We start from the raw sequence: 10,799 nt of genomic DNA, 5'->3' as shown, positions 1-10,799 counted from the left end.
ACAAAAAAAAAAAAAATTTGTGAAAGATAAAAATTTGTGTTTTTCCTTTTTTTTTTTTTTTTTTTTTTTTTACATTTTGTAAAGAAGGAAGTTGTTCTCAGTTTCTTCTTTGGAGGCTTTCATGTCATTTCCTTCAGCGATTCTTGGTGCAGCACTCCCACAGGACTGACGAGGAACAGGTTTTCAAACACTTTGGTTTATTTGACACAGCAGCTGAAAATGGAACAAATGTTATAATTTTGGTTCCAAATCAAACCGAGTCTTCTGGACTATCAGATGTGAAAACATCCTTAATCTTCATCTTGTTGTTTAATCACTAATGTTTCTTCAGAGGCCTTCACAGAACAACTGGATTTATACTGAGATGAAACTACTCACAAATATGATGTTATTGGTAATTACATGACTTCTGTAGACAATCCATTGCCCTGGATTTTATTAGTGATGTCAGAACAATGAAGCCAAATATTCCTTCCACATCATAGTTGTGTCCTACTTTGTGCTTAATAATTAAACAGGCAAATGTTTGAAGTTGTAATGTACCAGATGAAATGGGGTGCAGTACTATGGAAGAAGATTTTGCAAAATGTTGAACTCGAGAGCAGGAGCCCTATAATGGAGGTTCAGTTTGCAGAACATTAAATAAACCAGGAGCCTCTGTTAATCCTGAGCATCCTCTTCATCAGACTTCCCTCTTCATAGAAAAGTCAGAGCCTTTTTCAAATTATCTGTAACACAGACTGCTACAAGAGATCCTTTCTGCCCACAGCCATCACTATCAGAATCTTAAATGAATATGAGTTGCTGCAACGTTTAATTTCCCTTTGACTTGTTTTTTGAATGAATTTGAATTCTTCAGGAAATGTAAACTCAGACATTCTTTGTTTTCTGCAAAGTTCCTCGAAGCTCGACGGAGAAGTCCCGATACGACACATCCCTAAACCTGACCACCAAGCGCTTCCTGAACCTGCTGTCGCAGTCAGCCGACGGCGTGGTGGACCTGAACTGGGCCTCCCAGGTCCTGGATGTCCAGAAGAGACGCATCTATGACATCACTAATGTCCTGGAGGGAATCCAGCTCATCTCCAAGAAGTCCAAGAACAACATCCAGTGGCTGTGAGTGTGAGAGCAAACCAGACTGCCGGGGTAACTTCTGAGTTTTAACCCAACTGTTGTTCTTCAGCGGCAACCGCATCGATACCAGCCTGGTGTCCCGGCACAAGGAGCTGCAGAGGGAGGTGTGTGACCTGACTGAGGCCGAGGAGCAGCTGGATGAACTCATCTCTAAATGCACTCTGCAGCTGCGGCTGCTCACCGAGGAACCACAGAACAAGAAATATCCTTTTACTCCTTCTAGTGAATGCTGTCTGAGTGACCGGGTTTGATTCATCAGTTGGTTGGATGGCTGTACACCTGCAGAAATATTCATACTTAGGCCTGTCACAACAACACATTTAGCTGGACAATAGATAGTTCCAGAAATTATTGAGATAAATAATAATATTGTTATTTTGAGACGATTTTCAACTAATTACGATAAAGGCATCTCTTGAAAGACAAAGCATGCATAATGATAAACAGTAACATATGCCTTTTTTTCTTTTGAGATGTTCTGTATGGTTTGCTTATACAGTTTATGTTAACTTGAATGACCAATATGGAGTTCTTCTTTTGCACTGGGACAACACAGGAGGTGATTTTATTTGCATAAAGTAGAAGAAGGAACTTGGAAATGTAATTTGCAATTTAAATATGATGTTAAAATCCCGTCTTTATTCTGGTCGTATGCAACAATTTCAAAAAATTTTTGTACAACCATGTGGTGTAAATGACTAAAAGCTTTAGTCATTTAAGACTGCAACAATCAGAAAACAACATTGGAACATTGCAACCTGCAAACAGCAGTGTTAGCTCTTTAACAGCTGCGTCCAGCAGGCTGGGCTACGTGCGCTGTCAGGACCTGCGGCAGTCATTCGACTCCCCAGACCAGCTGGTCATGGTGGTCAGAGCTCCTCCAGAGACTCAGATGCAAGTCACAGAGCCCAACGAGGTGAGGGCAGAGGAAACCCGCCTCAGTAGCTGCGTTTCCATTCACCCTATAAGTCCACAGTTTGACATTTTGAGCATAAATTCGCTTAATGAAATATTGGAATATTGACAAAGTTTGGACATGTTTGTAATGGAGCTGCAGTGTGTGAGTTCCTCCTGACTGAGCGGCGCTCCTTCATGTTGTCCGTCTCTCTCAGGGCTACCAGGTGTCGCTCAGGAGCACGCAGGGTCCCATAGACGTCTTCCTCTGTCCAGAGGACAGCTCAGGCGTGTGCAGCCCCGTGATGGGTGGCAGCCCTTCTCAAAGCAACTCCGACCCCCCCCACGCCCCATCCCCCACGCCACCCGCCGAGCAACTGCCACTGCTGACCCGAACCGGAGCAGCGGCGCTGGACGTGGGTGTGTCTTCTCCAGCGTCCACCTCATCCACGGTAACGGCGGCCTCCCAGCAGGAGGCTTCGCCGCTGGTGCTGGGTGGGGATGCAGGTGAGAGTTCACACTCAGATGTTTCTCACACACAAAAAGATAAAGACCAATAACGATGCCAACATGGCTGATCTCAGGAGAGGAAACTGTATAAGAGTGATGAAACAATCAAATCAAATTAAGACGAGCAGCGATTTGTGCTTTGCAAGGGGGAAAAGCCACATGTACTGCAGAGTTTACCCAGAGAATCAGGTGTTTGGTTAGTGAGTAGCAGCACACACACACACAGAGGGTTACTGCGGGGCGGGGCGGGGTGAATGAATGGTGTGTGAAAATATGAACGTACCATAACCACATGACCGCAATAAGGTTCCTTTCAACTAAATTTGTTTTTAATCAAACTGAATGCATATTTAAGTTAACATCAGTTCCTATTCGTTTTTCATGTCTCTTTCAGGTCGTAATGACAGAAGTAAATCATCTTGTTGTCCACCACAGTGGAAATGCTGTAAAATTGAAAATAAAAAACAAAAATAAAATTATAAGGTGTTCTGTTGGGCCTAAATAGATCAGAAATCACATATAAAAAGAGCATGGGAAACCCTGTTTTTCATTGGTTTTAGCTATCGTCTGCTGAAATGTTGCTCCAGTAATTAACTAGATAAGTGTAAAGACAGACTAAATTCCAGTGCCTACATCGCATGTTTGACAGGATTTTTTTCGTTCTTTTTTTTTTTACTGTTGACATGTTTGGTTATCTCAGAAGTTGATCAATCTCTCAGCAGGAACGACCGGTTTCACCACAGTGCTTAAACAAAACTCTAGCATCTTTTGTGGTTGGCTGCGTTCCCGCGCCATTTTTTTTTTTTTTTTTTTTTTTTTTTTCACACCTCTCGCTTTCGTCAACAGAATCTCTCCTGGGGGGAGACCTGTTCTCCAGCCTGGGGGACATCAGCCACTTCGACCTGTCGCCTCTCTCGTCCTCGGACCTACTGAACGGAGAAGGCCTTCCTCTCCCGTTGGACAGTTTCATCAACCTCTCCCCTCCCTATAGACACGACTACCACTTTGGACTGGAGGACCATGAAGGAATCAGCGAACTGTTCGACTGTGACTTTGAGGACTTGTCGCACGTTTTGGGTGACGGGTAGACGGAGAAAAGTCAACTTAAATCGTTCCCAATGTAGGACTTTACCTTTCTGCTGAAGGAGAGCTGTGAACCAATATTTCACAGTCCAATCTTAGTTTTCCTTCCCTTTGGGCTCTGGGAAATTGCCTAGTTATGTAATTTTAAATTTGCCCTTAATTGTACATACCAATGTGAGCACTTCTCTGTGGCTATTTTTTTAAATTTTGACCAGGATTTCAGCTTTAGTATGGCTATTTAAATTATTTATATAAGTTTATTCTGATATTTTGTACCACGTTGTTGGTTTTGGATGTATTATCCAAGTAGACATTGGGCAGAGGGGGATTGGAGTTTGCATGTGCAGCAACATGACGTCTAGGATCGGTTCCTGTGAACACTGATTCCAGATGTTTGAGATTGCCTCAGTGTTTCTCTGAAAGGCCTTCAGGTTGAGGAGCTTTGACTGTCAAGGGAAGATTGACGGCCTAGAAAGCATCCTGGAGATTTTCAGAATGAGAATCAGCAGAAAAGCACAAAGTAATTACAACGTTGGAAGATTCTCCAAACACTGGAATCCTGTAAAACTAGATCATGATGTATCTACGAGATGTTTTTAAAGTCAGAGCCCCCGACGGGATTTTTTATCCACTCTTCCTGAAGTACTCTTCTCTGATTACATTGTAAGAATCAGCTTTCTTAGAATTGACCAGTTTTGAGGACTTCTCTAGAGGAGAAACGGTGTCGGTGTGTGGGGAAACCAAGTGGTGACAGATGAGGAGGAATTTCTTAGCATCCTGGTAAAAAGAAGTTCAAATAGACCCAAAATAAACCCATCATTTATTCTTGTGGCATAATCTCAAAACTGAAAAGTTTAGAAAAACAAGATCTTTATTTTGTTAAGAAATAATTGCATTCTAGTTAAGAAGTGTGAATTTCAACATGGCGACACCCATCCATTGCATTAGCTCTGACAAACATTTTAAGCTTTACTTTCCACAAACACCACTTTAAATTTCTTCATCACATCATTCCAGGCTCTACATGTAACACTGATTTAAGATGCATTCTTCCACCTGTGTTCTGTAAACATGTTTCCCTCACATCTCACTACTGTAGATGTGAGGAGTGGCCATATTGAAATGCAAAGTCCACCCTACAAGTTATAACTAAGGGCAGTCGTAGTTGCTCAGTTTCCCCAGTGGGAAATCCAATTTCAGAGGGCAATCGGGGCTGTTTTTTCTGACTGGGAAGACAGAATTTTCCAGTTTTTAGTGCATCTGTAATGCAGCATTAGCCCACGGGTTTTCTAACAGATTGAGGTCTGGCCATTGAAAAGGCTGATATTGTGTCTGGTGAACCATTCCCATGTTGATTGGATCTGATGTTTGGGGTTATCAGATTCTGACTGATTTTCCTTTCACTGCGAGTCCATCAGTTCTTTATTATTCTTAATGCTCTGTTTTTTACTCTATGTCCATATTGTCAGGCACACAGCATCACAGACTCTACTAGATTTTTCTTTCTTGTGGAAAAGCGCCATCCTTTGCTCCTTTGAGATGATATGTTGGTGTAGATTTCCAGTCATCACTGACAAAGCAGAAGGCAACTGGTCTTCTTCTGCTGTTTCACCTCTCATCCATAAAGCTTCATCCAAAAAGCTTCTGAACATTGTTGGAAGTAGCTGTAGTCAGAACTCTCACAACAATATGACTAAGGTTGTAAATGTGGCAATTAGGACACAAATCTCTAGCTACGCTTAAAATTTACCATATTGCACAATTTGACATCTAGAAAATAAATGTGCAATTTCCAATTTTGTAAAAGCATTTTTTTTTTTAATCAAATGTTTTGGTGCTAGGATGGCGCTAGGGTTTTTGGCCGTATAAAATTTGGTTTAATTTGCAAAACTGCAACAGAAACACTATTTCATCCTCAAATGATCCTTGACCGGATGCTGCCACTGGCGCAAACCACGAAGAAGGAAGCAGTTGGAGGGTGATGGCGCATGAATTATTGTTCATGAGTGATTTTTAATTCCATTTTTTATTTAATGAAAGCACTGCAATTGCAAAATTGTGTTTTTTTGACATTAGCGGAATACCAACAAAGTTTTACTCACATTTAAAATGGAAACACAGCTACTGGTGCTTCCCCTCCGCCCAGCTAAATGTTTGGATTATTTTTGCTTTTGAGATTATCTCATTTTATGATTTCTAAATATTTTTACGCCTTATGATCAACTGTTTACCAACCCACTGATATTATTCTTGTTTGCACTTCAGGAGGTAGCAACAAACCACAATGAACTGTAAGCGGTAGAATGCTATCGTGGGGTCAGCGTTGACGTTTTGTATCAGGTCAAAAGTGAAGACGAAGGAGTGAATAACAAGTTTGTCAGGGTCGCTTGTTTATTGAACTATGATTTGAAAGAGATTTCAGTCTCATCAGACCAAACCAAATGATTCCAGATTAAATTCAAGTAGAATTTTAGCAAACTTCATATCTCTTGTCACGGTAGGACATTTCTCCCAAACAGCTGGTTAAATGGCATATAATGGTTGTTATGGCAACTTGGAGATGCCAGATTTTGCCCCTGTTGTCTGAACAGTGAGCTTTACCCTTTTTGACCATCCTTCTCACTGTGGGACATACTAGTGTCAAAACATAATGGGAATGTATAAATTCAAAACAATTATGCCTCTGTAGATTATGTTAAAACAGCGACTTTTTCCTCTACATAATAAATTCTCTGAATTTAAAGGTAGGGTACTTAATTTTTTTAGATGAGATTATGCTGCTGCAATAAAAGATTTAAGTAAATTGTTTTTTTGTTTTGTTTTTTTTTTTTTTACCAGCAATGCCAAGAAGTTTGTTTCCATGTGTGCAGACTGCTGCGGCTTTGAGAAGAAGTTAATCCTGATCAGACTTACTCAGTCCTCACGGCGTTCAGCCGCAGTCGCAGGTGTTTGGATCAGAGTGAAGTCTTAACTCAAACATGTGAACAGGTGTGTTTCTAGAAGGGCTTTGTGTAGGTTCTGGTGTGTTTTATTTTCCTTTACATGTCTAGCAGAAGATTCAGATGTTAGACGTTCACGTGCTGGAAGACATGGAGCTTTAATCTCAATCTCAAAGCTTACACAGTGGGCTGCGGATCACACTGAGTTGTTGCAGGTGTTAGGAAAGATTAGGTAGAAGTTTTAGATTTGGGGAAAAAGGAAAGCAGAAACAAGGATGTCCTGTTGTTTTTCAGCAAATGCACTTCAGATCGCCTCAGTATTGCTCATGCCTTAAATCAGTTACCTATCAGGTAGAAGGGAGTCAGTCATCTTCATCTTGACTGAAACCCTTCATTCATGTTTTTTTCTGCTTCAATTGCATCAACCTGCATCTTCATATTTGATTACAAAGCTTGGAGAAACTGTCCGCTTTCAGTTTAGATCAGCAATAAGGCATTTTCTCCATATATCAGATGTTTCTCATGCAATGTTGTACATGTAAAGTCTTTGTCTTAAATTATGTAAGCTAACCATTTTATTTGAATTTTTTTTGCTTTCGTAAGCATTGGACTTTGATGTGTGTGGGTGTTTATGTTTATATTTATTTTTTGTTCTGGAAAAGGGTTTAGGAGGGATAAAGATACAGGTAAATTTCATTCTGTCTGGCTGGTAGAGACTTTATTTCAAATATTATCCCCCGAATTGTGACATTTTTGTAAATCTTAACCTTGTTTTGTGCATATTTATAACTTAATGTTTTTTTCCTGTCCTATTTAAATACATACTGTATTTCTCCACATTTGATTAGTTAATAACTCCTAAATAAGGTAAAAATAACTTTAAAAAGATGGAAAGTTTTTTTTTCCTTTATTGATAGACGTTTATTATTTCGTGCTTGAATTGTAAAATTGGTTTGAAACAAAAATATTTGTCACAAGTAGAATTTCTAATCTGAAATGAGCCATTTTTTCAGTTTCATGCTTCAAACTTCTTTTAAAGTGTAAAATTTTTATAACTAATCTCATATTTTATCTTAAAATCCAGTTTATAACATGTAACTCAGTGATTCTTGAGAAGAAGGACAGAACAGGTCTTATGGATAAAGCACAAAATTTGAATAAAATATGCACAAAATGTATTATTTTTATTTATTTATTTATTTTTTTTTTCAAAATATTTGACTAAACTAACCTAGACCACGTGAGCAGAACAATGTATGTTTTCCTGGTGTTTGCTGAATACTTTTCATTTTAAACATTGTAGTAGGTGGATGGTGTCTGTATAATCCCTTGTCCTGGAGCAGAACTCGATACATTATAATAGTTTAAAACAAATAAAGGAATGATACTAAGATAATATATCTCAAGTATAAGTATTCAAATAAATAATTATAAAAGTATCAATAAATTGAATTAAAAATCATTTTTATATATTTTGCAACTCAATTGAAATTTGTCCCAAGTTTTTGTCAACACCGTCAGACATAAAAATAATTTTAAATAATCAGACATTATTGAGGGGGCATCAGAACTTCTGAGGACCCCATGACCTCTTCCTTTCTCTTCCTTTGCTAAGAGGGCTAGCCAGCAGCCTGGGTTGGCTTCTTCAGGTTCTTTAGATTTGTATACATCGGATGCCATCGGATGCCAATACCATGTTGTATATGATGATAAAAAAAATGGCTAGGCCGCTCTGGTAGGCTTATGTTATTGGGGCCTGCCTATGCATGGCAGGAACTTGCTGTTCTACACCCAATAAGCGGTCTCTTTATATCTTAATTGGGGCCTGCCCATAGCAAAAAATTTATAAATAAATTTATAAATAAATATTTTATATTTATTTATAAAAAATAAATATAAAATAAATGTTATATTTGTTTTTGTCAGATGGTGCTGACAAAGTTCTGGGTCAGGTTCATTAAAAATTAAATTTTCAAAAAAATGTTCCAACTGGGAGCCTGCACCTTACCATCTTTACATTTCCAAAACATTTTTTGTCATATTTGAATACATAAGCTTGAGGAATAGTTACATTTTTGGGGGGAGAAAATTGAAACCCATTTTGTCCCTCTTCTCAAGAATCACTGAACTATTAGGATTTTGTTTGACCTTATACTCCGAGCGACAGCTGAACAGTAGAGTTGGCGGCGCTGCCCCTCTGTGATTTGTGTGTTTTTCTCTGCAGGATGAAGGCAGTGCCTTGGTGAGGTAAAGTGATTGTTGTGCGTTTGTGTTATGGTGAAAGAACGTGTGGTGTGCAGGTGGTTTTCGATAAAGTTTGCACCTTTTAAACTTTTTTTAAAAATCAATTGTGTTGTAGTTGTAGAAATCAGTGGCTTGCATAATGTGAGAACAATTATAAATGGCTTTTTAAAAATATAACGGGTCAGGGATGTGACGGATTATTCGGGAAATAGGACATTCAATCTGATTTTTATAACACTATGTGCTAAAATTAGATTTTTTATTTTCTGGCAAAGTCAGTTTGGGATATAAATGAGAACAAAAGAACTATTATTATTTCAGTCACTGTGCTAATAAATGTTGCTGTGTTATGAGAACCAGACTCATGCAACAGCATACACAATGCTGCGTTTGTGCGTGTGTGCACGTTTACAGAGTTACAGAGTTACAGATTAGTTTCAGTGTCCTTTTGTATCAAATTGTCCCTGTCAATGTTTTTGACACAAATTAAAGTTGACTATTTTGATCCGACCTGTTTGCACCATCTCTGTTTGCACCAACTTACACAGTTCTGCTCAGTTTGCATTAATTTATTATTCATTTGCAACTGGTAATATTGTAATAAAACACAAACTTTATTTTCAATATGGAAATTGCTTAGAAATTATAAATAATTGTAAATTCAGGAGCAATCTTGTTATATTGAGAAAATGAGAAACTCAAAACTTGTTAAATCAGAAACCTTCTGGTTATAATGAGGTGAATTTTTCATCTTGTTATGAGATCTAAAAATATGTTTTTGTCAAAAAGGACCATGTTAAAAAGCATAAAGTGACTCACTGACTCCTTTTTTCACCGTTTCTTCTAGACGACTTCTCAAAATCCCAAGCAGTGTTACTGTTTTTCTGCTACTTTTCTTATTTAAAACAGTAAGTTTTAATGTAATATAAATCTTGTTCTATCAACACTTTAAGAAAATCCATCAAAATTAGATTTTTTTTTCTTTTTTTTTGTTGCTTAAACTAGATACTGTTCCTATCAAATTCAGTAAGATTTTTCAGTGATTTGTCACATTTTGTTTTTTAATTTGTGCTTCTCTTTATCACTTTCCATAGTTTTTATTTGTGTTAATTCATGTTTTATGCTGGGAAATTTAATACATTTGTAAGATGAAATTTGTTTGCATTCAAGCTCTAAATGATTATGAACCACCAAAAAGTATTAAAAGGCAGCAAATAAAAACATTTAAAAAGAGACCTTTTGGTCCAGCTGTGAATTTTGATTGATCTGACAATTAACTTTTTGTGTAGTCAATAATTGGGATTCTATGACAGAGGATCAGGGTTATACTGAGAAAAAATAATAAAATGATCAATTTACAAGAATAAACTTGTATGAGTTGAAATAATGAGAAAGTGAATAATGTGACAAAGTCAATATTTGGAGAATGAAGTCATAATATGACTGTTCTCATAACACTACAACTTCAATCTCTCTTTTTTTTTACTTTATTTAGTATAAATGTATTTTCGTAATGCTGTGACTTTATTGTAATACAACTTTTTTCTTGCAATATAACATTATTTTTTACAATACTTATGACTGTATTCTTGTAACTTAATATTTTTCATTTTATAAGCGTGGCTATAGTAAATGAAGGTTAAATCTTTTAGCATTAATGGTTTTAGAAAACAAAAATAAGCCAATAATCTGCTTGGAAGATTAATCTAGATTATATAAATTATAAATGTACATTGACTCTCACACACCAAGCTACATTACATCGCTGCCTTTGTCATGTCGGTGACTAACATGAATCTGTATATAAGTTCAGATCATCAAAATGATTATTAAGCACATTATTGTGTTTATACCAACAAAAAATAATTGCAGTCTTTTCAAATACAAATATCTGGTGAATTACATCATGTACCGATGACGGCCGCAGTAAAAAAAAAAAAAATACTTTAGTATACTAAATTTTAACATACTTTAGCATACTCTGATTGATGTACT

At 37.3% G+C, this 10,799-nt stretch overlaps 1 protein-coding gene and 1 long non-coding RNA gene across 2 annotated transcripts in view; both read left to right on the top strand.

Moving 5' to 3' along the window:
- The window catches only part of e2f1 (E2F transcription factor 1), a 17,366-nt gene extending 9,272 nt beyond the window's left edge, over window positions 1–8,094 (top strand). The window contains exons 4-8 of the mRNA XM_015020634.1: window positions 897–1,116; window positions 1,184–1,336; window positions 1,936–2,050; window positions 2,247–2,535; window positions 3,385–8,094. Coding sequence (XP_014876120.1) covers window positions 897–1,116; window positions 1,184–1,336; window positions 1,936–2,050; window positions 2,247–2,535; window positions 3,385–3,626 — 1,019 coding nt within the window. The 3' untranslated portion in view covers window positions 3,627–8,094. The remainder of the gene's footprint in view (window positions 1–896; window positions 1,117–1,183; window positions 1,337–1,935; window positions 2,051–2,246; window positions 2,536–3,384) is intronic.
- A 442-nt stretch (window positions 8,095–8,536) lies between these two features.
- LOC106938539 (uncharacterized) lies at window positions 8,537–9,610 on the top strand. Its single transcript, XR_001422644.1, has 2 exons — window positions 8,537–8,821; window positions 8,861–9,610. It is a non-coding gene; the product is annotated as an uncharacterized LOC106938539 (long non-coding RNA).
- The last annotated feature ends 1,189 nt before the right edge of the window (window positions 9,611–10,799 follow it).

The sequence above is a fragment of the Poecilia latipinna genome, unplaced genomic scaffold (assembly GCF_001443285.1).
Source record: "Poecilia latipinna isolate Pla-1442-1.1 unplaced genomic scaffold, P_latipinna-1.0 Scaffold2622, whole genome shotgun sequence".
NCBI classification, from domain to species: Eukaryota; Metazoa; Chordata; class Actinopteri; order Cyprinodontiformes; family Poeciliidae; genus Poecilia; species Poecilia latipinna.
This window is presented reverse-complemented; position numbering and strand designations above follow the sequence as displayed.